Below are 26951 nucleotides of genomic sequence, written 5' to 3' on the forward strand. Positions count from 1 at the left end.
TGTAGTCGAAGCGTGGGGATAATGGCACAGTCATGAGTAGAATGTATTGTGCAGTTAACGTGATGTGAGTAACATTTTGAATACCCTTACATAACCCCGCCTCCAGCTACACGGTATATCGGGTTACAGAAACAGGCAGGCAATTTTTGCTTGTAGAGCACGTGGAACAGTTAATATAACTATTCCCTAACCAAAAAAATATGTATACATAACCTCGTAAGAGCTATTCGACGTGCTTGTCTACACTAACAACTCATTTCTGCGTGGCAAGCCAACTTTTCTACCCCGCCCCCATCGATTCACAGATATTTACTTGATTAGCATTTAGCTTAGCTAGCTGGGGCTCTCATAAACGCTGTGCAGACGAGCTGTAGGCTAACCCCTGTCTCAGGTATTATTGTAGCACTGCTTCGGCTTTGTGTCCAGTGAGACCATTCGATTCACGTTCAACCTGATGAGCCTTTGTTATGGTTCACTCACGTCAGGCGATCCGGATTGTGCACACTGTCGGTTTTCTTTTTTCCAACTACTGTGATGATTGAATATTAACTTGCAGCTCTGTGCAGTCTGCGCCACGGTTGCATTTTTCATTGATAGCCTACAGCTGGGGTACTTCAGCATTATATTCTACAGGCAGTCGACAACGTGGAGCGCCTCGTTATGAATGAGCGGTCGGGCGAAAATACATTTTCTTTTGATTCTGTTCGAGGGGACACTCAAATGGATTAGTGAGAACTTCTTTTGTACCAGATCCTAAAGCTGGCTATGTAACACCCACAGTCTGTGCTGCACAAGGAGGCGACAATGTAAGTTATGTCCCCTTTCGTCTAATGATTTGCTCCGTGTGTTGTGTTGATGTCTGCGGAATTACAAGAATATCCAAGACTCACAGATTATTTAACACTTATAATTGCTTTATATCACTTTTATTAAAGCGTAATCCTGGAGTTCTACACAGATGCGGATTCCTGAGATGTTTGGGTCTGGCCGAGTTGTTTACTTGTATTCCTTCATTCATGAGAACAAAGCAGTGCCAGAGTTGAACAGAATTAACTACAGCACAGTGCAAAAAGCCTAGCTTAAAAGTGTAAAGTCCATTACGAAAAAATTAATCGCACCGTGCAATGGTTTTATTTGAGTCACGTTTTACTAAACAGCCGCAGTTGCAGTCAGGTTGCATTATTCTGCGTAATTGAGTACTGAATATGAACATCCTGTGCTTTAATTAACCTCGTACTTTTGTTGTCATGTGCATAGTGTGTGTGTGTGTGTGTGTGTCAATGACCGCCTTGTTATTATAAGGGAACTCCAGTAGCTGGACAGTCCAGCTGGCCCTGTTTGTGGTGCTGGATTATCTGTGCCTGTCTATAGTGAAGGGCAATGCTGGCAAGCCACTTTACCCAAGTCTGGAGCCTGCTCTGCTGTGCCACCTCCTTAGTGGGAGATAAAGCAGCTCAGTCTGGTACAGTCTCTAATTGCTGGGCTTTCTTTTTGATACTGCCTGCAAAGGTGCATCCAAAGACAGATTTATTTGCACAGTAATTTTGCAGTTTCTTTGTGGTATTGCAATGCATTTACCATGTTTTACTGTAGTTCCAGCAGTTTGACCCGGTGACAGTTTTAGTTTAACTTCATTGATAAGTTGCAATCCTTAACTTCCTTCAGATATTCATTTGTGCAAGGATTTTGTACTTCCTCAATCTATTATATTGGCATCATTATATTCAGATCATTATATTCAGATTTGCTGGTGGTCCTCTCATGGTGTTTTTAATTAACCCCTGTTAACCTCAGCAAGATAGTCCAAGCCATAATCAGCTTGCTTGTATACATGTCAAACAATGCTCACAAAACTGCGACCAAAAGTACTTGCTCGCTGTCCGGTTCCAAGTCAAAACTGCCATGAGAAAGAATGTCTACTGTGGACCGGCGGTGAACCAGAGAAGTTCAATCAAGCTATTTCTGGAATTTCTTTTGGCTTTATTATTATTTTTTATGCTTTACTGCACTTTTTGGTTTTTGCTTTTACCACAAACGTTTCTAATGGCCTGTGATGTCCAAGCTACACAGTACGAATCATGCACAACTGCAAAACGACCAGTCAGAATCAAGGTAAAATTAGAAGCTATGGATGTGTTCTGTGTTGACTGTATATATATGCACTGTTTTGTGGTCTGTTTTGTGTTTACTGTATGGATGTGTTCTGTGTTGACTGTATATATATGCACTGTTTTGTGGTCTGTTTTGTGTTTACTGTATGGATGGGTTCTGTGTTGACTGTATTCGTTCTGCATAGGTCTGTTCACATTGTGGCGCTGGGCAGTGAGAAAGACAGGTTGCAGGAGGATGGTCAGCATCAGTCAAGTCTGCTCTGGACCTATCTGGGCAGAAGCGCTGGTGTTCATGACGGAAGGGACAATGTGTCGCTCATCTCTGCCCCCCACACGACATTCCCTGCGTTCGCCGAATACCAGGCTTGTGTGTTCGGAGATGTCAGGGTGGTGGTCCATGACTGTGCAAGCTGGGTGAGTAGCAGCTGCTTTATCACAGCACATCCTCTCTCTTGTTATCCTGAAGGGAATGCTGGTGGAGGTCGCTGTACACATGTCACGCTTGCTGTGTTTCCAGAAATCTGGAGAACCACTTATCCAGTTGTGTCATGACATTTGGTATTAGCTTCACCTGTATTGAGCTTAAGTTATTGAGAATTTAGAATCCAGAATTCTAGGGATGTATAGGGGTGTCTGTGCATACATCTGTCTGTCTGTATGTCTCACTTGTATTATAATCCCTTCTCAAATTGTGATTAAGCATGTCATTGCTAAACCTAATTCTATACTTTTCTGTACAAACTGTTGATATGTCATGGTGACTTATTCATCATAGCGGGGGATACGGCCTATTGATGCTCTAATTGGGGAATATGTACAGCGGTGGAGGAGGAGAGGCGGAGAGGGGAGGGGGGGGGAGGGGGGGGGGTGGGGGGGAGGCCTTCAGTTTCCCTGGTTTAGGTGTACATATTTAATTGATCAGTCTCCCAATTTATTTATATCAAATACCTGATCATTTCAATAATGTTCTTTCTTGAATCTGTGCTGAAACCCAGGACAGGTTTCAAGCTGTGTTTTATTTATTTATTTTTTAGTAGCAAATGAAACTCCCTGAGATGCAGAGCCTCATGTACAAATGAGTTTAATGAGTCCTGAATTGTACAGATAGTTAACTCAAGTCCCTGTCTAGCACAGAAAGAGTGATGTTCAGGTATGCGCTCCAGATGGTATTTCTACTTTTTCTGTCATCTCCTGTAATGTTTTTGTGCATAGAAAGCACTCTTAAAGTAACAAAAACTGGAAATGAACACAATTAAAAGTACATTTATTTAAAAGGATTTTCATGTTCTTTGAAATACTGGTCCTTTTTTTATTTATTCAGAAATAATGGATTCAAATTATGTGTTACAGTTAAAAAAAAAAAAAAAAAAAAAAAAAATCAACCCTCCATTTGTTTTGTTCAGCACACAGTGTGAATTAGTTTATCTTTGTTTTGTGTTCAGCACGCAGAATGTGAATTGGTTTCTCTGTTCATTGTTTCGTGGTGAGCACAGTGTGAATTTGTTTCTTCATTGTTTTGTGTTCAGCACACAGTGTGAATTGGTTTCTCTGTTCATTGTTTTGTGTTCAGCACACAGTGTGAATTAGTTTATCTTTGTTTTGTGTTCAGCACGCAGAATGTGAATTGGTTTCTCTGTTCATTGTTTCGTGGTGAGCACATTGTGAATTCGTTTATCTTCATTGTTTTACAAACCCCGTATTGATTAATTGTGTTGTTTTGAAAAACAAAGTGTCTGGAATTTGCTTGTCCTAATCCAGTGTACCTGTGTGAAGGCTGTTAGTCTAAACAGCCATAGTAATTAATAACATCTTCACAGCCAGCCTTAGTTGAAACAGTGCAGCTTCCTGGGTCCAGTGTAAACAGTTTTGCCTTGTTCTGGCAGCCTTGAGAGAGAATTGCTTCATGAATCTTACAGCGCTTTAATAAAGCCTTTTTATTGTGTGCAATTATTGTAACTGTAAAATATGCTTTCAAAATTTGCAGTAGTAAACGAATAGATATGACACAGTAAATCAATTATGACTGCCAAATCAGGCTTATTTTTTTAGCTATAATCCAATAGTGAAGTAAACACAGCACTAAATGTAATGTTCAGCCCTGGGGACTCCTCTACAGAGAGTAGCAATGCTGTGCCCTTCAGCACTGGCAACTCTGGGCACCGGCAGTGGTGACACTGCCTCTGGCCACTCTGGCAGGAGTGACGTTGCGCACTCTAACTGTGGCGACGGTGGCGCGGGGCACTCCACACCGGCGATGCTGGCAGTGGCACAGGGCACTTGGGCAGTGGCAATGCAGGCAGCTGCGATGCTGGGCACTCAGACAGTGGTGTTGGCAGCATCGTGAGTGCTGAGCCCTCTGGACGTGGACATGTGGCTGGCTTTTGGTGTGCCCCTGTCAGCAGCAGGTGTAGCGGCTGCCCTGTTTGGAAGCTCCTCCCCTTCCACCGACCCTGGTCCTGAAGGCAGGCAAGAGAGGTGTCCAGGCTGCCATCCCCCAACACTGGGAAGGAGGGGGGCCATCTTCGGCATTTGCGAGGCAGTCGTTTGGAGAGCCATTCCTCAGCTGCACCTCCATGAAGAGGGGGTCTTCATATGGGCACGGCGCAAATGGGAACCCCTGCTTCTTCCAACCAGCATTGTTCTTCATTCCAGACCTCCATTATCTTATGACCAATTGCTCATAAAACAAAAATCACAGCACTCGCCTAAATACCACCATTTCTCCTTCCTTATGTACAAGTGACCACTCCCCAGTAAGCACCAATTACCTAATTGGAGAATGGCCACACCTGCGATTGCTGATAGGGAAAGATTTAACCCCATCCCTGCCAACCTTAGTCCTACATACACGCTGTTTACAGCCACACAGTACCTGATCTGTGAAAGCAATGCAGAATATATTAAAGTTCATGTCTCCCTTTTCAGAAAAATCACATTCACTGTCCCTCAAGGGCCGTGCATTGCACTATAGAGCCCGTTGTTTCTATTGGAACGCAAGCAAGGCTGTCTGAAACCCTTTCTTTTCTTTCAGGATCTCTTCGACAGTGACTGGTACAACTCTCGCAATGTTGTTGGACAGGCGGACATTATTGTCATTAAATATTCGGTCAATGACAAACCTGCATTTCAAGAGGTGAAGGAAAACTACACTCCAATGATTAAAAGACTATTAAACCAGTGGACAGTGCCAATTATCATTGCTGCCGTGGGAGCCAGACAAAACGGTAAGCGCTGTTACTTTTCTTGCCACTGTATGAAGTGTGTAGGGATGTAACAGCAGACTACATGTAAACTTGTACACAGAGTAAGTATAATGGCTGTGTTATTGCAGTGTGCTGTCACTATCAGTCCAGCTGTAACTAGGTGTTTTTTAGTACATGTATTCTCCCCAGCTGGGAATGAAATCCTCTGCAAAGAGGATGGCGTGGAGACGGTAATGTATACGTCACACCTCACTCATTTTTCATCTGCCTGGACAACCACTTATCCAATTGTCATGAAACTTGGTATTACCATTTCTTGAGATGATCACGTTCTAGAAAAGTACTGAAGGGTCTGTCTGTTCATTCGTCCGTCCCTTACATACTTGCATATATCTTGTGACTCGCTTATGAAATTGCACTGAAACGTTTCATTGCAAATTCTTCTTCTGTGCATGCTGTGTATATACGGCTGAGGTGGGGATGTATGTTAATCACGTGTTTGTTACTCCTGCTCAGTCTTTGCTTTTCTATTCCAGCCTTCACAGCAGACTCAACTCAACATAATTGTTTCCGAATGATACCGTGGAGGGGTGTGACCAGAGTAGTAGAAAGTAGTACTTTGTGGGTCGAAAGGACAGCTGTGACTCAAGGTGGTTCATGCAATCGAGAATGTTGTGGTTTATCCCGCTGCAGTTCAGGTTGATCAAGACGTTTCTTGCTACGTTTCTTCAGAGTATGGAGAACATTCCTGGATCCCCAGTGTTAGTCAGAAGTGGGCCCCATAGTAAAAGCTTAGCAAAGTATAATTAAGCACAGCGAAAGCGTGTTTAAGCAGTTATTGTTATTATTAATACAGGTGTGTTTTATAATTTATATTAGCTCCCATTGATGCAATACCAAACTTTGCCTTCAAAGCTTTCATTAACTGAAACAGCTTTCTATGTGAACAAGTACTGACTAAACAGCTTCTACATTGTGAAGCACATTTGTCTTGTTAAAACTGCAGACTTCTTTTTTTAGACAGTCTCAGGATGTGAGGGGTGGGGTGGCCGTTGACGTCAGGTTTCAGGAAAGCAGTACACAAGGCAGGAATGCAGGACAAAACTGCGCTTCTGCGTTTCGATTTATTAATCAAAATAAAGACTTCAGCCATAAATAAATGGACACGAGGGCCAAAGCAACAAAACACAAATCAACACATGCGAGTACCTCTGCATACACTATTACAGGCAGCAATCATAACACTTTCTCGCTGTGCCAAACCACTCCACCCAGACAAAGGGCTTATTCAAGCTTTTATAGTCTGTGGCTGGAGCCCAATTAATCAATAATTAACTATTACTTAATTAAGGCTCCAGCCACATTCTCACATGTATTTCTGGCAGGGAGGAATTTAACCCCCTCCCTACTGAACCACAACAAATATATATATATATATCATGAGACAGTAATAGTATTTGCGTAAACACACATCTTTCTAATCTGCTCTCATTCTACTGCTTGTTTGCACTCTTCAGGGGAAAAATAAAAACAAATCTGACTGCAGCCTTTTCACTGCACATAGGAGCAGTGCACTGCATTCAGTATTCCTAACACTGTTGGAATGACTAAATACAAAAAAAATAATAATAATAAAATCACAGTTTTAGTACTTTTCATTTTCAACAATATAAAATATGTGCTTCAGTGTTGCCAGGGATATAGGAATATTCCTATTTCCATATTAATTTTTTGTAGAAGTTAGCAGCATAGTAACAGAAGTTAACGTGAAACAAAGAGGCTGTATTTGTTGCTTGACTTGTGAACTGTACTGTAGTGTGTGTGAGTGATTTCAGGTTTCATTGCCAGGTTTTAATATCTCACAAGACTATGGACGTGATTTTCAAAAGGGGCAAAATAAGGCCGCAAAATGATTTTTAATACCCGATTGGTGTAACTAAATCAAGTTATTTCTATTTTTCATGGTTCAACAGGTTCAACATTTGAAAGCCAAATGTTTAGTGACCCAAATCAAGTTTTAGAAATCACTTTGCGACCTCATTCTTATTTTGAAAATTAGGCCCTATATGTCAAATTCTCTAACACTACCTCTGGAAATAGTATGTACAGTCTTTTCTGGACGCCATCATTTTTAACCAAAAGAGGAATTGACAAATCTCAGCCGCTTCTAAGAAAAGAAAGGAGGACCCAAAGCCCCAGTGCCTTTGTTTGTCAGGAGGTTTTGTCAAATTAAGCTCTTAAGCCTGCAAAATTCATGTATCTACAAAGCATTAAGAATGTAGGGGGGGTCGGGGGGGGGGGGGGGGTCGGCTTGGGACTTTTTTAAACAAAAGAAACAGGAACTTTGCCATCAGCAAGTTTAAACTTTCACAAGATGACAACATTGCTTGATGAACTGGTAGCGAAGATTCAGTCCCAGGGATCTCAATAAGTGAGGTATGTTATATAAATACTTTCTACGCGTGCTTCTACATATAGATATAAAAACGCATGGCAAGTGGTATGTGGGAAAAACACCATTGAAACAGGTTGGGAACCACGGCTCTATAATCCCCAGTGCTGCTTTCCTTAAAGGGTCATATTGATCCCCTCGTTAAAAATTACACAATGCAAAAAAATACAGTCTGCAGAAGAGCTTTAAGGAATGTTTTCTGTTGTGTGTGTGTGTGGGTTTTTTTTTTCTAAATGGATTGTTTATAAACTGAGAATAAACCTTTTTTTATAGTCAAATGGTCATGTGAACTGAAAACTTAATTTAGTAACACAAATGTTCTTTAAAAAAAAATAATTCCTTTTAAACAGTCCTTGAAGTTTTGTGAACAGGGACCATTATTGCTTGGGTGCCTATGCAATATAATTGTGTAAAAATTGACAGTTTGTTGTTGATTGTTTGAGTGCAGTTTTAACCAGGAGACTAAGTGGCAAGAACAGACCCACTAGTAATTCATGATTTTAAAAACACTTTTTTATAAATCGATTAAAGAATCAAGACCCTTTTTAAAAAATAAACAAATAAATAAATAAATATTGCATTTCAATGTGCGTGAGTATAAGGGGTTTGTTATTTCCAGTTAGCAATGTTCAGCACGCTAGCATGCTAGCAATCAGAAAGCTAACACTGCCTTGGATTGGAATAGGTTGCCCAAACATGTTGATATTCTCCAGGGCACAATCCAGGTCATTCAAGAGTACTTGGCTTTCATTAACATGCACTGCACGTGAGGTCAGACATTTACAAAACAGTGATCACACAGCAGAGCTTCACATCCACAGCAACCCTGAGGGAGCTGGCCTGGAAGCATTAAACACCAGCGCCATGTTAGTGGAGAGCGTGACAGCTTGAACTAAGTCCAAATGTGAGTCAAGAGTCCTGGCAACCCAGGCCAGTATGCAATTGCGATGCAAAGAAATTGCATTGGAAAATAAATAATTACTCAACCGCACTCATTCTATGAAAGATGTAATTCAGGAAAAAGTGAAATACAGTGACACCGAAAAAGACTGCCCATGTCCGTAGTTTCATATAGTGGTAACAGAGCTATTGTGATCAAAAATACCAACTAACTTTATTCCCTACCGCCCAAAAAAAACCAACATGTCTAATACTGAAGATAAAAAAATAAAAACATGCATTACATTAAGTTTGCTTATTGAAACACAAATGTTGAACAAATATTGTTTGACATTCGCTTTGATTGAACTGGTTTTTGGTGTGAGAAGCGCATGTTGAACTAGCTATACTAGTTTAAGGTACAAGGACCTCTGACCCCTCACACTTTGATATATGTACGTGCAAGGCTGCACTAGAAGCCTAGGCCACAATATATGTGTGTGTGGATGGCAGATCTGACTCTGAAAAGGAGTCCGTAGCAGCTGACTGGAGCAGCTGCTTGTAGACTTGGAAAGTGTGCTCAGGCTCACAGCAGATAGGTAATGGATTTGAGCAGCTATACCTCACTCCCTCTCTCCAGTTCTATGCACAGAAATCAACGTGACGTCCTTACGCCTAGATAAACCTGGCTGTACTCTGTGGGCTGTCTTGTTCTAGCTTTAGTGTTGAATGTTGTTAGTGAGCTCTGAGCAGGTAGAAGTCATGTCCCCATTGGAACCTATTAGCAGCAACTACACTTCTAATTTCGATAAGAGTGTAAATCTCGCACTCAGAATGTCAATGACAAAGCATTGTGAAGTGTTCAAAACATAGAAGGTTCTGTATTAACAGATTCAGTGGATTAATATCAGGTTTTCATCTGTTTTTTTATTTCGATTGAGAGTGTGCTTTTATCTTGCACGCTTTGATAGGCTCGACTCGCATCGCTTGCAGGCTTGACACAGCAAAGAGTGCGTGAGAAATACACTCGCGACTTGATTAGAGGTAGCCGCTGAACACTTAGAAACATTCACAAGTGTGAAATATGCGATTTGTGTCAACGCTGTGGATTTGGCATCGCAGTGGCATGTTCTCCTGGTATAACCAGGCCCCTTAGTGCCGTAGCTACTTAAATATTGCTGTCGAGGCCACTTTGCAGTGACGTATGCTGATAACAATGGCTACCCACAAGAAGATAATGTAAACATCCGCCATGCCAGGATTGTTTGGAGGGCATGCCAACACTGATCGGGGCAGACGGTGGACCCACCCAATATTAGGTACAGGTCCTAATAAGGTAGCCAGGCAGCGTATGTGATTAATACTCTAAATGTAAACCAAATGTCTTTTACAATGAGGGTTTCCCGAGGTTTAAGTGAATGTTTACAGGGACAGTATGCATGTAAGGGTAGCTCTAATGCAAAATACAGTATGCTGCATTGTTTATTTCTTGGCCGCCTTGTTTCAACTGTGGAAATAGTTTCATATTTAATGAGGCGAGGTCACCGGGTTCCTTATAATGCAGGCTTTGAAAGACAGAAGCTTCAGAAGACAAGTGCAAGGAATTAAGTAAATGGAAGTAAAGCTTCCATTTTGCAGGATCGTTTCACATCACACAACTAAAAATAGAAGAGCAATCATTTTGGTTAGAAAGAGAAATAGGAAAGCCAGCCAATTCTGAGCTGCAGATCTGATTTGGGAAGCTTTTAAACTCGTTAACCAAGGGGGCATTCTTTTGCCTGTTCTGGAAGAGCACTGCAGTCTGCTTCCCTGTCCTCCTCCTTTTCTGGAAGAGCTCTTCTGCTCTGCTGGGTTCCAGTCTGGGTCTACAGTCCAATGTGATGTCAGTGGTGTTGAATGATGGTGATAAGAGAGATCAATAAATCAACCTTGTGGGGAAGCACCATCAGCATGAACCTTGAGGGTATAAATAGTTAGATTAGATAGACCTTTACAATAGATATTGTAATTATTTATTTATGACACACTTCTTTACAACTATAGAGACATGAATGCTGCTATTCAGTAAACCTGTGCTGAGATTCAAGCGTGTTGTTTTATCCGAGTTGCATATCACCTAGTCTGGAGCCCTTCAGCACTGAAAAGCTGCCCAAGACACTTAGACACGATTAATAGATTACAGATAAAAATAGGCTTAATCCTACTTGCAGGAGTCCTGGACTGTGGCCAGAGTCTGCTGATCTGCAGGCTTCTGCCGGTGTGCCATTGAGCAGAGACAGGGCTGGAGTATTGCTGGTGATACTGGAAAAATCCTCTCTGCTGCTTGTAAGTACTAGTGTTTCCAGAGCAGAAATGGGTCTGTATGTGAGGACTTAAGGCATAGGAAAGGTCCTAGCTTGGAGGAGGGAAACTAGCAGAATTAGAAAGAGCTTGAACTTGGTAGGTTGCAAATTGTTGTTCTCGTTGATATTTGAGTAGTTATGGCTTTGAGATGGCAATCTGCGATTGTGCGTGTTTCCATTATGAAGTTAATGGAGCTTTCTGATTTTGATATTCGCAGTTAGGCCATTTTGATGTATACTGTTCTTTATGATTGACCCTTCACTAATGCACTGCCCTCACTGATTAGTTATGTGCAAGACCGACAGCCAAAATAACGAGGGAGCACAAAAATGAGAAACAGGAAAACACCCAGAACAACAGTTTACAGTCAAAATGCAAAATAACATTTCTGAGGGGTTCTGCCTTTGATTTGATTGTTCAGTGATTGCTTGCCTTGTTTTTTACATGCATATCCTAAGATCTGCAAAGTGTCCTGTGGCAAAATCTGTTCCTCTGGCTGATTGCACATGAAGAGATACCCACAGCAGGCGCTGTACACATTCATAAATTTGAACTTCCATAGAAACGACTGTTAACCGTTCTTTCACACGTGTGCTATTAACCTAGCTCATATTCATGTTAGATTAGCTACAGAATAGGTAAAACTGAAAGGGTTAAAGGTGAATGAATGGTTGCTAATAGGGGAAGGAAATAGCTGCAGAGGCTTTTGATATTTGAAAGCTATCAATCAACACACACAGAAATCCACTTGCTGAATGCAGGTTGTGAGCATGCAGTGTTAACCAACCCACTTTAAAGAGTGTCGCCACTTTATGTGGTCCTAGTACACACAGTATGTGTGTTACTCAACCTAGTGACTTAGTTGACCAATTTCAAGCTTATGCAAGTTTAGACTGTTGGTGTTAATCTTTTTCAACACTGCGTCTGACTGATCTCCCAGTGCAAATAACACAAGCTACAGGCTTCTGCATACTTCCCTCATGTTTCCCAGAGTGGTAAAACAGAGTTCAGTTAAAGTTAATTCTTATGCAGCATGGATTGTGTGGAGCAACTTGTTCTTAAAAACCAGAAACGATTTCTTTTTTCAGTAAAAATTCAAGTCTGCAATGCAAATATCCTACATCTGTGCTGATGTCTATTTTTTTAAACCTTCTGCTCTAGTGTTGAGTTGGGATTTTGTATTTGTGGCTTACTACAAAAAAAAAAAAAAACAGGATACTGCATTTCATTATTTGATATCCCACTTTCTTCTCGGAGGTTGCCTAAATCAGTGCATTTTATTATCTGCCTCAGCGGGACATATTTGCAGCTTACACTGGTAATTTTCTGGAGATATATGGCTTGGACATGTTCCAACAACTGGAACCAGTAAAAAAGTGCTTCTCTTTAGAATGTGACATTAAGTCTATTTCTGAACTGAAGTACTGGTTTGTTGTTTATTTCAAGGGTGATACCGACCACATGTATAGTCATATGGGGATTTTCATGTCTAGTAGATTGCAAAGTTTATTTAAGAAACATTACATGTGAAATAACGGTAGTATAAATCCATTACAATTGGGTTTTGGATTTCTGCTGTAGGTAACCCTTTTATTTCTTGTGTTCTGTTTCTTTCACTATTGCTATTTTAGTAGATTCTCATTTACCTGGCTGGGGTCTGCAGCAGTTGTTTCTGGCCCCGCTACAGCTATGAGTTAGTAAATGGAAATCTCTATTTGAAATCACCGTTGTGTAGGGCACAGAACTACACTCCTGGGTGGGCATTTCTTAAACCACCTCAAAAATACATGGTTACATACGCTATAGTGCAGGGACAAACATACGTGTTTTCAGTATTCTTTAAAAATTGAAAAGAATAATCAAATAGTCTTCAATTCAAAACAAAATAGCTGGAACCCCATCAGCTGTAAAGTCAGGTATACATTTTGTGATCCGGTAAAACCTGTATAATCCGGCCCGTCTGCAAAGCGGCATTCTGTAGAATTGACATTAATTGCATGATCCCCTCTCCGGCATGATTGGTGAGTCTTGTCTGCCTAAAACCAGCGGGAATCGGACTGTGCACTCCAGCACCAAGTCTTGCCATTTCTTTTCTAATTTATAATGAGGTGTGTTTTGTATGTGTGCACATGTCCTGCTGGGATGGTGAAATTAATACACTAATTGAATTGCAGGGTATACCTGCACAGCACCTGTTCAAATAATTTTTCTTAGGTTTTATTATATAAACGTACCATTTATGCCACCGAAAGCATTTCAAGCAGTGTTTGTACTGTATAAATAGTCAACTCTATAGGAGTTAATACTAGGGATCGTAAGCAAATCCCAGCCTTAAGATTCTGCCCAAGTTTATCAAGCAAATATTACCATTCGGGACAAAATTAAAATATATTTCCCTTATCTGAGCTCAAGTATTGTCAAGTATTGTCAGCACAACTTGGGCTGCTGCTGCTGTGGGAAATTCTACAGTAACTCCAGGTTCCCAAGGAAAACCACTGATTCATATGAGACCAAGGACTATATAATTTAGTTTTTTTTCCCAGAACTACTTTGGGAGAGAACACATTTTTAAATGACCAGTGCTGGCCTTTGTGAAAGGCAATGAATAACACGGCCTGTTGAATTGCAGTACGTGGGAAGCACAACATATGATCTTTTAAATATTTGAAGAATGCATAGCCAGAAACCAAAGTTAGTTCACTGTATTGTTGTTGTGTTTTTTTTTTTGTTGTGGTTTTTGTTTTTTTTTAGTCATAGAAACTGTTCCCACATGAAATCCCCCTAAACTATAACTTGATTCAAAATTAAATTGAGTGCAGTTAACCTTAAAAGCTCCAGTGTCCCACATAGTGGGCCCTATTCACAAAACTGTAAGACTGTTTTCAGGAATGTTGTTAAAGAGAGTTTAATGATAGAAACATATTTAAAGAACAGTCCTTGTCTTCTCTCTAACCCTAGTGCTGATCCACCCACACTCGTTAATACGATGGACCTCTTTCTCCTCAGATGAAGGGCCTCCCTGCACCTGCCCCCTGTGCACCTCCGATAAAGGAAGCTGCGTTCCTGCCTGCGAGGGCCTGCAGCTCTCTAAAGAGCTGGGAGCCACCTATCTGGAGCTGCACACTCTCAATGACTTCTATGCAGGGAAATACTTTGGAGGAGTGGTAGGATAAAATGAATGTGTAATTTTGTAATCGTCCAGCTTTGTTAGGTTACATAGACCTTTGTATACAAGTATTCAGCCACTCGCCTAGGAGTGACCACTGCCATATGACAAATATAGAAATAAATACTAAGGTTCTGTAAAGAGATACCATATGAGAGTTAATGGACAAAATCATGCCGTCTCCCAAGCTACAAAATGTTATTAAAAGAGAAGCATGCTTTGTTTCAGTGGTCTTGAATGCAAACATGAATTCAACATCTATTGATTTCTGACTCTATGTGGCAGAGCAAGAGCTCTGCCTGTAAATAGTACGAGTGTTTTGGTGGAGGTTGGCAGGGAGGGGGTTAATTCCTGTCCTGAGAGAGACTTGTTTTTGTTTAACATTTTATATTGGCTCGGTGAGCTCTTTTTTTTTTGTTAATTTTTATTTATTAAAATAAACCTGCAGTTCTGAGTCTCCTTTCTGCCTCTTGACTACCTTAGACACCTGGCTGTTCTACCATACTGTACTATATTAAATTCTTATTGCATGTGCTCAAATACTGTGTTAGTTTTATTTTTCTCAAGTCTAACATGTCTGTTTATTTTTGGTGGGACTACTTTAAATGTGTGGATAGAAATTTAATGGTATGTCCTTCTTGGCTTATGTAACAGGACTGAGGCTGGGCTCGAACTGGCGACATGACACACCACAAGCGTGCATCTTAACCGCAGTGTCTGCATTCATGGTTTTAGCGCTTTTAACCTTGTCTCATCTCGCTGACAGGGGACAGGGCAGAATCTGTAAGGGCAGTGTATCGCACAACACTGCCCGCTCCACTTAGATGCCTCCCCTTTTGATATTCTATTCTGTCATATGGATATTAAGCCCTTGCTTAGCGCTCCTTTTCAAGTTCTTTTAACAGCACTGTTTCATAGGTTTCGTTTGCTTTGCTTTGTATGCAGTTTGAGTAAGATAACCTGTAATCAGTGTGTGCACTAAACAACGCTCTGTGTCCATTTGCAGTTGGAGTACTTTATTGTGCAGTGTTTAAATCAGAAGTCATCAGAAAAAAATAAGAAAAAGAGGCGGAAATCCAATGGGCCTAACCCTCCTCGGTTAGAACAGCCAGGTAGGATGAATCACATACTAGTTTTGCATTTGAAGATTGCCTCAGAGCAGAGTTCTATTCTGATAAAACCATGATCCCCCATCTATGTACTGAACAGGCCTAACATTGATTTGCATTTCAGGCTCCAAGGCTTCAGTATTCTGTGAATTGCAAATACATATATACCACCAAATAATGCAGCATCACATTAAAGAGAGCACACTCTAAGGGAATGCTTGAGATCCCTGGTCCGAATAGCATCCCTTCCATGAAACCTACTCTCCTATTTCAGCCAAGTTGCCGACTGTGAAGGCAGAGGACTCCAGCTATAGCTCTGACTTGCTGAAGCTGCTGGGAAGCTCGCAGTGCGCGGACGTGACTTTCTGTTCAGAGGGCCACGGCAGAGAACTGGCACGGGCACACAAGGTGGTCTTGTGCTCTGCCAGTCCAGTGTTTTTGCTGCTGCTCGGGGTGGTGGCTGGGGCAGCAGGTGAGGAATCCTGCAGCCCCTCTGCAGTAAAGGCCGCTCTGAATCTCTTCTCAGTGAGGGACAGTAGCACTGGGTTCCCCACAGACCCCACCACCCGAAGCAGGCATCCCGGTGGCACTCCCACTCGGGTCTTTGTCAAGGATCCCCTCTTGTGCTCATGCCTGTCAGAGACTCTGCGGTTTGTGTATTCAGGTATGGCTCTTTTCCTTCTCGTTTTTGGTGTTGTGATTGGAAGCAGTAGCCTTGTATTTTGCCTGTTCCAATAATCCTGTCGGGTGATTTTGAACTCACAAGTAATACCCTGTTTCAAACTGGAACAATATGCCCCTCGTGGATCAATAAGAAAACTACACGGAACACGAGTGGCATTTTTGGATTGTGGCATGGGGACAAGTTAAGGGTTACACTCCAGACATGTTTGAGATCTCTAAACATAGTGCTTTTAACTTCTGAGTTTTGTTTATTTTATCCTTTTTTATAAATTTAGTTGTTGCCAATTTTTGTTATTTTCTCCCAGTTTGAAATGCCCAATTATTATTTAGGCTCGGCTCACCGCTACCACCCCTGCGCTGACTCAGGAGTGGCAAAGATGAAAACACGCTGTCCTCCGAAGCATGTGCCGTCAGCCTACCGCTACTTTACACACTGCGGATTCACCACGCAGCCACTCAGGAGCTAGAGCGTCGGAGGACAACGCAGCTCCCGGGCAAGCCTGCAGGCGCCCGGCCAGACTACAGGGGTTGCTGGTGCACGGTGAGCCGTGAGCCGAGGACACCCTGGCTGGCCTAGACCCCCCCCACCCCCGGCGATGCTCAGCCAATTGAGCGCCAACTCCTAGGAACTCCCGTCCACAGTCGGCTGTGTCCAGGCTATAGAGCACATCATGCACTCGCGCAGAGTGCCTTTACTGGATGCGCCACTCGGGAGCACCCTACTTCTGAGTTTTAAAAAGTCACGAGGAAACAGAAAAAGATATGCAATGTGATTCTTAACAACAAGAAAAGACATTAGTTCAGATAGCAACTGATATTTCAGACCAACTTATTCTTTGATGACCCTTCCAGAATTCTCATAGACACCCCCGCTTAACTTTTAACCTGCCAGTACATTCTGAAAAAGGTTACAATTTTACTGTTCTTGTAATTTATCTGAATGTTGGAGCTGAACACGGATTTGTGTGAAACAGGAGCCTCCCAGTGGAATGAGCTGGAAGAGTCTATCAGGAAAAGGCTGAAGAGTGTACAAGAAATTGAGGAACTGCTTGGCAAAGTCAAATTTCTTCTTGGCTATGAAAAGGTACTAAGCAGCGTGCCCTGGGATACAATGCCATCTGTTGAGCACTTTTGTGAAAAACAAATAGTCATGGCTGTACTAGCTATGAGGACACTGAGGTCGTTTCCTCGATTTGTTTTTTTGCATCATCAGTGATGATGCTTGTGTAAAAATTCTGGTAACGTACAAAAGACTCCTTCATTTTCTCTGTTGGTTTGCCACTTAACATAGATTTGGAGGTTGAATAGTAAATACCAAGCAGTCATATGAATACTGCAGCTATAGCTTTAACCTAGTAGAATGGCAGCTCTGCTTATGGCCCACTGAGCTGCATTCCCAGCCATGATGATTGTATTTGTCTGCCTCACAGTTATCTGTTCCTCATAATTGCATGGATTGTACAGTCAGCTGCACTTGTAAAACTTTGGCCTGAGACTTGGTGACTGTAAAACTACACCCATCATCCGTCCAATTGGAATTGTATTGTGCATCCTCTGCTTTTTTTTTTTTTTTTTTTTTTTTAGTGTTCCAGTAATACCCTCCAGTTTTTAAAGAAATATACAATTTTACCTATTTGTATCCTGTGTTGTCAAAATAGCACACAAGCCATATTATTTTGGTCATTTTCTTCCCACATCATGTACCATAAACCCCCCTGGGGAATATATTCCTCCCCAGGAGAAGAGAAGCATCATCGCTGTGAATCCAGATCAGGCTCGTGGTTGTTTTCTAGTCCCACTCGTTATAATCGAAGAACCAACATATAGTAGTTGTAGGAGGGAGCATAATACACTAATGTACGATGAATTTAGTTCTACAGTTTGGTCAACACTGGTTGCAATGCGTGAGATCCTTGTAATAGCTGTAGACACAGCCATTATCTGCTGATTATCTCTCGTGTCTCGCTCCTGCAGGGTTCCACTGAGCAAGCGCCTCTCAGACACTCCACGTGTCACAGTACCCCTCTTGGACATTTCTTTAACTCCCCGGTCTTGACAGATGTCATCTTTAAGGTTCAAGGTAAATCTCTTTTTCTTGTACTGCCCTTTTGCAAGTTTCAAACATCAATGTGCTGTTATACTTGCCTTACTATGCAGCTGAATGAACCGCACTGCGTGTAGCTCCAGATACATCCTTTTGACAGCCTGGATAACAAGCCTCTTGTTTAAGATATCATTTTATTGTCACTTCAGTTACGGGCTGGTCAATGCTATGCAGTATTTGTACAAACCTCAATTGTGGACCTGCTGGAGAAATCCCCTGCAGCAGTACCTGCGAGAGGTAGTCCTGGCTGACTCATACCACAGCAATGAGGAAAAGCCATTTGTCTTTCCATAAGTGTGTGTCTCAAAATCAGAAAAATCTGACTGGCCTCACAGGACTCTGTGATCATATCCAGGGCCACAAAGCCTCCAGAGGCTATCCAGCATGTTTACTGTGTTCAGACTGCCGTCACTATTTGCTGTTCTGTTACAGGGGTTTTGATGCCGGCGCACAGAGCAGTACTGGCAGCTCGCTGTGAGGTAATGGCTGCCATGTTTAATGGGAACTATGCAGAGGCAAACAGCAGTGTGGTGCCTATCCACAGCGTTTCCAAAGATACCTTCCTGTCCTTCCTGGAATACCTCTATACTGACACCTGCTGTCCAGGTAGGTGAAATGCAGTTTGCCGAAAGCCTGTTTAATTCAACTAGTTGGGCCATTTTTGACAGTAAACTATACTTTTATTGTGTACGTCTCCTTTGTATTTTATGTGAAAGTCAGGTATCACTGTATTTACATCTTAAAATTACAAATTAGCAGCTCTGTATGTACTCCTTGAGTAAACTGCTGGGAGTGTTTAGTTTGGAGTCCAGCACCAGAATTTTTAGAAGAGTTTTTAATTGAGGATTTCTGAAGCAAGGTGTCAGTTCAGAAAGAGACAACTGCATGATCATGATAAAAAATGTAACTATATATATATATATATATATATATATATATATATATATATATATATATATATATATATATATATATATATATATATATATATATATATATATATATATATAAGGTGTGAACACTCAAGGTAATGTTGTGTTCAATTCTCTCAGCCAGCGTTTCCCAGGCGACAGCCCTGCTGGTCTGTGCTGAGATGTACCAGGTGCCCCGGCTCCAGCACATCTGTGAAGTCTGTATCATTACACATCTACAGAGCATGCCCAGCAGAGAGCTGGCATCCACCAACCTCAGTGTGGTCAACCTGCTCAGAAAGGCAAAGGTGAGCATCTTCAAGCCATTCAGATATAGAGATGCACCATGAACCTTCCTAGAGCTCTGTAGTTCTGCGAATGAGAAAAGCTTGAAGCGATGCAATTTGGAACATGCAAACTCCTTTTACAGAGGATCTTTTCATTCTCAATGTTTCAAAGTGTGTTAAACTTAGGAGAATGTTTATAAACAAAAAGCATTCCCTAAAACAGTCCTTGAGTTTATTTTTCAATGGGGGTCCATTAATATGGAGCAAGAATGAAGTCATTCCACACGCTGTGGGTGTCTGGATAAAAACTCATTAGCTACTGTTTGGAATTGCTTGTGCAGCCTCTGTTTTTAGTTGTCATTTTTGTTTTTTTAATTTCAAATCAAGCTACAGCAGGTGGATATTTATATGTAGATGGTCTGTAGCAATACCTGTCAAAGGCGTGTTTCATGCATACTTCTTCAGGCCAGTGGGAGAAAGCATGGCTGGAATAATACCTTCACAGCTGCAGTACAAAGCACCTCATTCAGCAGTGCCTGCGTGCTGTAAGAAAGTGACCATGCTGACTCATAGAAAACTTACACACAGTTCTCTGCCAGCCACAACTTAGAACAGCTGCATAACGAAAGGATCCCGTTGATTGTGATGCTCCATTCTGAGGTTGATTCCGTCTCTATCTCATTTAGGTTTTTTAATTTTTTTTACAATGCAGAATATAACCAACATTCTAAGCTTTTCTTTAAAAATGTAATAAAATGGCAATACTTCCTGTGAGGGACTGACCGAACGTTAAGCCATTGTCCTCGTTTGAGGACAGGCTGCTTTGTAATTGTTTTGAAGCATTTTTAACTGGCATCTACCTGTTCTTTGAATGTTCTCTTTAACTCAAGTGTTACTCTAATTTTATTAACCACAAAAGTGATGTCTAAATGTAACTCTTCATTCTGTAAATATGCCCTTTAGATGCTTTTGATGCCTCTATATAAAATAAACTGAAGCCTAAAAAAAGTCTAATTTGACTGTCCTCGATATAGGACGCAGCAGCTTGTAGATGAGATCAGTCTTTTCGATGGCTATAGCTACAGAACCCCAACATACTCAAAAAACAGAACTCCAATACTGAGAGACAGTATGTAAGTTAGGTTATAAAAAATACATGCGTGTTCAGTAGCACTTTAACAAAACTCTGATACAACTACTGTCAGACTATTGATTGTTGATAAACTGTATCACGTGAGAGTAATTGTGTTGAATAGTCTCAAGTATTTGCTTACAAAGTTCCAGAATGATGTTAATAATTGCCACTTGGTATTCTGAAGCAGTCTACTTTCTCTCTTTCTCTTAATGATTTGCTGTTTAGTTTCACAATGCTGTGCAGCTATCCGCCTGGCTACTTCATTTTATTGCCAGTAGCTACCTCATCTTCAGTCAGAAACCAGACTTCTTGGATCTTGCGGGTAAGATTACATGTTGTCACTGGTCCCTGCCAATCACTGTGCATCTGGGGCACAGTCCATGTATTTTACTTGATCACTGGAAAGCAACAGTGATTACAGTAATGCTAACACAGTACTTAACTATAGACTCTTTGCAAATTCCCATGCTGTGACATTGTTACTGGCAGATTGCAACACACTGCCACCTGTTGTCCACTTCTGGAACAACAAACAAGGGAAACCAATATTTTTAAATCCAAGTTTACTAGTCTGTTTGTTAAATGATAATTTAAATCCTATTTGCATTGCTGGTCTCTAGGTTACTCTTTCTCCCTTGTTTTCTTAAAAAAAAAAAAAAAAAAATGTTTATGGCTTAAATATTCCATATTGTGTATCAATTTTAATGAAGACCCCTTTATAAGACAAGTTTTTGATGCAGCTTCATTTTTTTTGACATACACAAAAAAAGTTTCAGTGCTTTTTTAAATGTCATTACCTCATACTACCTTAACGCTATCACTAAAGATACACTGCTGAATCCTGGAGCCTGTGCCATTGGTCCCACGGGTCTGATGCACATGATTCGGTGTAACCAACTGTTACTGTATTGTAGCAAACAGCTTTGTGTTGCTTGAATAAGAAATACAGAGAGCAGATAACTTCAAATCAAGGTTTATTTGGATGGGATTTCTAGTCAGGCTGCTGTGGGTCATCACCCCCCTCCTCACTGCATGATGTCTCATTCTTTTTCAGAGGATGAGAGGGATTTCATAGAGGAGCACAGGTGGCCCTCCAGCCGGTACGTGCAGGAGCTCGCTGAATTCAGGCAACACGTTCAGGTCCGGAGATTGCTCTGTACAGTCATGTGACCAGGACCAGCAGCTGAAAAACACCAAACCTGAGAGAATGACATTGAGGCAGCAGTAAGGTGTCCTCTGTAACCGACTTCAAAATAAACACAGATCATTTAACAAATGTGTGTAATCCCTTGCAAAAATATATTTAACTCTGCAAGAAGATCTGAATGCAAAAAAACCTGTACACTTTGAACTGAGTTACAGCGGTACTAATTTAAGCACAGTGTAAAACCAGGAAACACATATTTAAAAAACAAAATAGTCCAAATTTATACAGAAAGCCCGCATGTTTAAAATGGAGTGTATACATTTCCCTTGCGTGTTTGCAGTCATTCTCGGTGGCTGTGGGTTCTGTTGCTCCAGTATTGCACAGGTATTACCACCTGTCTCTCGATTTCGCCTCTTCCTGGCTTTGAGCTTGTCTGGAGAATCCAAAGTGCCGGCACTCAACAGCCTTCCTCAATCCATCCAAATCATGTGACGCTGTGCCTTTTCAGCTCTCTGTCTAGAAACGATGGGGCTGGGAGAGATGAAACTGACATTAAGCCATTTTCTCTCTAAGCAGTTTGTCTATTAAAAATGTTTTTCCATGATGTATTTAACAGATATATTGCCTCTTTGTTTTAATGACGCACTGAATTCTAATGCTACAAGTCTCGGTTATTGATGTCAAGGTTCAGGTTCGTCTTTATGTTGCACTGTCTGGATATTGGGTTTGATTTGATCAGCGGAGACCACGCAGGGATAAGCCACAGGATTATACTGGAGCATTTTACTGCTCTGGATTGCACCACATAGCCATGAGTATCCAGGAAATCCCTCGGGTTAGAAATCTGATTTCCTTTGAGCCTTAGCTGTATGTCCAGCATTCCGTTACCTAGAAGGAGCAGACACTGTGCTGGGTATTCTACGTATGGAATATTATTTGTTTCGAACATATCTGATACTGCTATTTTAAACGGCACGATCGTGTCTACAAGTCAAGTTCCACACAGCTTGTTGCGTTAGCTGGTTTGGAATTAAAACTTGTACATTTGTCCAGTTAAATCTTCCAAGCTACCAAACCTTTTGAAACAAATATCTTGAATGGTCTGTTTAAACATTAAGCATACCACAGTGTTATTAAAGAAGCATTAGCCTTTGGGAAACGATTCGGTTCTGCTTGGTTTATCTTTCACACATATTGCATTTAATTTAATATGTATTGTCATGTGTAATGATTTAATCAGAACAATCTCACTGCAATAGGAGTATGTACTGTATAACAAGACATGTGGGCCAGGTCTTCAGCTGATGCTGTGAAACGATTTCCTGTGCTTAACTACCCTAATCTATTGCCTATGAGATCAGATATTACTACAAACCTAGCAGGGATCAGATAGACAATGGCACACTGTCCTCTTTACTGTGCTTATTTTTCATCTCAGAATATACCTGGGCCTCCAAAGTTACTTGAGCATATGTCAAGGAAGGATTCAGGATGCATTTTAATTGGATATAGGCTATATCAGATTATAACAGGTTTTATTCACTGCAGAATAGTCGGCATGCATTTTAATCAGGTATATATCAGATTATAATAGGTTTTATTCACTGCAGAATACCACTTATTTCAGACCTAAGATTGCTGATTTTTTTCAATAGCCCCCTTAGCTTTTAATCACAGTTTTGTAAATTCTAGACCTGTGTGTTTTAGTTTTTCAAAATATTCCCCAAACCTGTTTTACTTGACGGTCCAGTTCATCCAATACCAACATGATGTGAATTAGAATCTAATTATTTTAGTCTGATGGTTGTATCAGAGATTCATATCGGAAAATAAAAATCTACCCTTAAAGGACAGTGCAAATATTGTGATGGGGCACTAAACTTACATCTCAAAGAAATCTGCACATCAGAAACAATACTTCCATCTTGCAATTTGTTTTTTAAATTCTGTATTTTATTAAGGAGGAAAACAGCTAACTCTAGAAATTGTTTTAATTTTTCTAACTGACAAATAAATGTTCCTGTTTTAACCTTCCCTTGTTAAGTGCTTGATTTGTTCACTCCACTCTTCCTGCAAGGTGAGGACGACACCACAGAACTGAAAGGTTTTCAGTGACAGACACTCTCTCAAGCTGTGCAGGTCTCTTCATTAGACACTGCTTGCTGTGCTCCACACAACTGAAAAGCCCCTTTCACACAGACTGGTTGTTACAACTCAAAGCTGGCACTGAAATGGCATGTTGCGAGGTAGTTCAGACACAGCACAGATCCGTCTTAAGGGCCAGTGTAAAGAGCTATGCTGGCACTGAAGCACTGTAGTGGCCGTGGATTTAAAAGGCAGCAGCCAACATGACTGTATATCTAACATACATAGAAGAACGCATCACGTGTTGGCGTTCCCTTAGCGTTCACACGAGCATTCCTTTATATCCATGGTGTTTTTGCTCTCTGCTGTTGTCTGAACGGCTGAAATTTCTTTCTTAATGCTACTGCATTGCCACCTTTGCAAATGCGAGCCCTACAGTGTGCCTGAAGCTCCTGCAATGTGGAACGTTACACACTGTTGTACTGTGTAATATAACTGAAAATAAAAAGCAAGCAAACTGCTGCCAAATCCACTCTGCGTAGCCATTAGAACGATCTGTTGACAGACAGGTTTGAAAGTGGGTCTGTCCTGATCCCTTTGGTTGCGTAAAAGGGTTATGATGGGATTACACTGACACAGACACTGCAATGCTGTGCTGTGTGAACGGGTGCTTTTAAGAACGGGTGAGATGTCTCTGAGGTGGTTCAGTCATGGCAGCTGTGTGTGACAGTGGTTAAACCAGTGTATCACACGTATGCTGAGACTTACCCAAGCATATGTGTTCATCACTGCAAGGCTCCGATTGCCTCCAGCATTTCCTGTAACTTGCCACTCCTGTCCAGACCATCCACGTCACTGCCACCCCCAATGCACTCCTCCCCAATGAACACACGGGGTACCTTGGGACAGAGCGGAAGATCAGGGGCTGGGAAGTGATTCAATCACAAAGGCACCAACAGCTGCTAATTACACACTGACACAGTGGAGACCTGATCGAGTCTGAATTAACACGATTAAAAACCCAAGGTGCAAGGGCATCTCGTTCTCAAGCTCCTTCACTTCTTTGAAAATCTAAGCCTGATTTGGCCTCTCACTAGACAGCAGTTTAGAACTCTTTTTAGTTTGTTGTGGGTTTTTTTGTTTAGCGCTCGGGGTGCCTGTACATGGAGAATGAAATTAAAAATGAAAATGAAATAGCTATGGGATGGGATGATAATAAAAAGGTCCTTACAAAAATACAGCTGGAAACTGAGTAAAACCCTTGAATGGCTGGTTTCATGGACCCTGGTATAACTAATCTTGCACTAACTAATGTCTTTTAGGTAAAGTTTGAAAGAAAACTAAACAAAAAAATGAAGTACAGTATATTGTTGAGTTAACCTCATGTTTAACTGCTAGTGGGTGATACAAAACAAAATCAAAGGCAACTAAGACTATCTCCTATACTAAATGTGAAGTGTGTGGTCTGTATAATCAATGTGGCAGTGAACTGGTTCAACCTGGACAACTGTAATGGAACCGAACACAGAAACATAGAACACAGTTATGTACCACATGCTGTAATGATCCACCAGTAAGGACCTGGGGCTGGATGTCTTGTGCAAAGTATATTCTCAGTAATGAGTCATATACAGTAAATATTCAAAGGGAAACATCAGTAATTTCACAGTCTTTGATACTTCCAAGTGCCTGCTTACAAAAGATTTTTACAGATACTGGCATGTCATCACAAACCCTATCTACAGAATGATAATGTTCTGTACTCCGCCCCATATAAATGACCTTACACCGGTCTGGCACGCACTGGTGGGTCTGTGTTTGGAAAACCTTTTATAATAACTGTATAACCACTGTATTCAGTGGAATCTATCTGCCATTCACTTTCATTGCGCATCCAAGCCCTGTGATCATGCCATAGATACAGGACACTGTACAGTTTGAATAAACAAACGAGTCCATGCGTTGATAATGTCGAATCCATAACAACAGCCTGTAGTACAATAATAATAATAATTCACATCTTACTTATATATATATATATATATATATATATATATATATATATATATATATATATATATACCCCTCTGAGCTAATATATATATATATATATATATATATATATATATATATATATATATATATATATATGAAAGCTATTATCTATCTCTGTGTTTTAATACAGTTTGAAATACACTATTCACTGAAATATTAAAGCGTACACAATACTTGTTTTGGCATTACTGTGAATGGCTGCCTTCTTTCCTTATAAGAACAGTTTAATTAAACTTACGGTCCTGGCTCCAGTTTTCTCCAGGAAGTAATCCTGGATGCAGCCCATGTCCTTTCGCTTGCTGATGTCGATGAACTCCAGATGGCCTTCTTTAAATTTGTACTTTGACAACACGTCCTTCGCCAATACACAAAAAGAGCACGTAGGCTTCATGAACAAAATCACCTTGTCTCCTTTTATTTGACTCTCTACAAACTGCTGCGCCATTTTCAGCCTGTGTGTTTAAAACAATGGACAAGATGGCCTAACAATAAGACCCCGTCGTGTTTGCGAAGACTGATTTACAAAAAGGATTTCTGTTTGTACCACTCCCACTTCAGGGGCCGGCCTCCGCAAAAAAAAAAAAAACATCCCAGAGTTTGCTGTTCGTAAAGAGGCAGGAATTATACCATGTCTGGGCACATTTCAATGCGCAAAACGTTGCTCCATGGATTTGATTATACACATTACCAAACAATGACGGTCTCTGGTGAATGCAACATCGCCACGATCGTGACATAATTGCATGGCATGACAATACCTCCATACCACAGTTGTTATAGTAACAATATATAGAAGTACTTTTTATAAAAATATATTGGTACAATTGCAATATTGTTTCTGGATGATTAAAACACTGGAATCCCTTTGGTTTTAAATGTTTTTTCATCCCCTCACTATTATGTACTGTAGTTGGACTTTCGTCTTTCAATTGAAGTCTCTAACGTCACATTACTACAGAGCAACCCTCCCTTCTCTCCGTGTTAGCTCAGCACATACAATCTTTGTAGAACAAAGACGACTCATTCACTTTGTAGATGCACACGTTACAGCACTGCTCCAGGTTAAAGACAGTTCTCAGTTTACTTGCCTTACTGTTATTGTTTCACGTCCCAGGTCACTGGCTGCAAAGCATGTCAGTCAATATGACAAGCCAAGAAGGGGTGGGGACAATTTCGCTCTCCAGCAAGGAGCTTTAACCTTTAACCTAGTGTTGTACCATATAATGCTTGCTATAACACGTGTTTCTTTCCAAGTCAAGTTGTAATTTAATTCAAAACCT

The 26951-nt window shown here is 41.0% G+C and overlaps 2 protein-coding genes across 4 annotated transcripts; one reads left to right on the plus strand and one right to left on the minus strand.

The window, feature by feature from the left end:
* The first annotated feature begins 175 nt into the window (after positions 1-175).
* LOC121313198 (rho-related BTB domain-containing protein 3-like) lies at positions 176-21554 on the plus strand. 2 transcript variants are annotated; one of them, XM_041245515.1, is made up of 12 exons: positions 176-806; positions 2297-2525; positions 5143-5335; positions 13995-14152; positions 15161-15266; positions 15538-15927; positions 16922-17031; positions 17922-18027; positions 18484-18657; positions 19104-19270; positions 20610-20706; positions 21439-21554. In XM_041245515.1, coding segments are annotated over exons 1-12 (1848 nt in total). In that variant the 5' UTR covers positions 176-804. The 2 variants fall into 2 exon arrangements, with proteins under 2 accessions (XP_041101449.1, XP_041101439.1); XM_041245505.1 differs by lacking the exon at positions 176-806 and adding an exon at positions 1368-2112.
* glrx (glutaredoxin (thioltransferase)) lies at positions 21342-26333 on the minus strand. 2 transcript variants are annotated; one of them, XM_041245527.1, is made up of 3 exons: positions 25910-26322; positions 24385-24515; positions 21342-21567 (listed from the first exon to the last, which is right to left on the minus strand). In XM_041245527.1, exons 1-2 carry the CDS (start codon positions 26114-26116, stop codon positions 24402-24404), a joined length of 321 nt encoding a protein of 106 aa, XP_041101461.1. In that variant the 5' UTR covers positions 26117-26322; the 3' UTR covers positions 21342-21567; positions 24385-24401. The 2 variants fall into 2 exon arrangements, with proteins under 2 accessions (XP_041101461.1, XP_041101471.1); XM_041245537.1 differs by lacking the exon at positions 21342-21567 and adding an exon at positions 21658-22062 and having other exon boundaries at positions 25910-26333.
* Between the last annotated feature and the right edge of the window lie 618 nt (positions 26334-26951).

Source organism: Polyodon spathula, chromosome 1, assembly GCF_017654505.1.
Source record: "Polyodon spathula isolate WHYD16114869_AA chromosome 1, ASM1765450v1, whole genome shotgun sequence".
NCBI lineage: Eukaryota > Metazoa > Chordata > Actinopteri > Acipenseriformes > Polyodontidae > Polyodon > Polyodon spathula.

Excerpts from the sequence above, each read along its gene's own strand:
- LOC121313198 (XM_041245505.1), top strand. The coding sequence starts at position 2,054 with ATGTCCAAGCTACACAGTACGAATCATGCACAACTGCAAAACGACCAG. Across the intron at positions 17,032-17,921 it reads TTCTTCTTGGCTATGAAAAG|GGTTCCACTGAGCAAGCGCC; the intron begins GTACTAAGCAGC and ends TCGCTCCTGCAG. Across the intron at positions 20,707-21,438 it reads AGACTTCTTGGATCTTGCGG|AGGATGAGAGGGATTTCATA; the intron begins GTAAGATTACAT and ends ATTCTTTTTCAG.
- glrx (XM_041245527.1), bottom strand. The coding sequence starts at position 26,116 with ATGGCGCAGCAGTTTGTAGAGAGTCAAATAAAAGGAGACAAGGTGATT. Across the intron at positions 24,516-25,909 it reads AGAAAACTGGAGCCAGGACC|GTACCCCGTGTGTTCATTGG; the intron begins GTAAGTTTAATT and ends CTCTGTCCCAAG.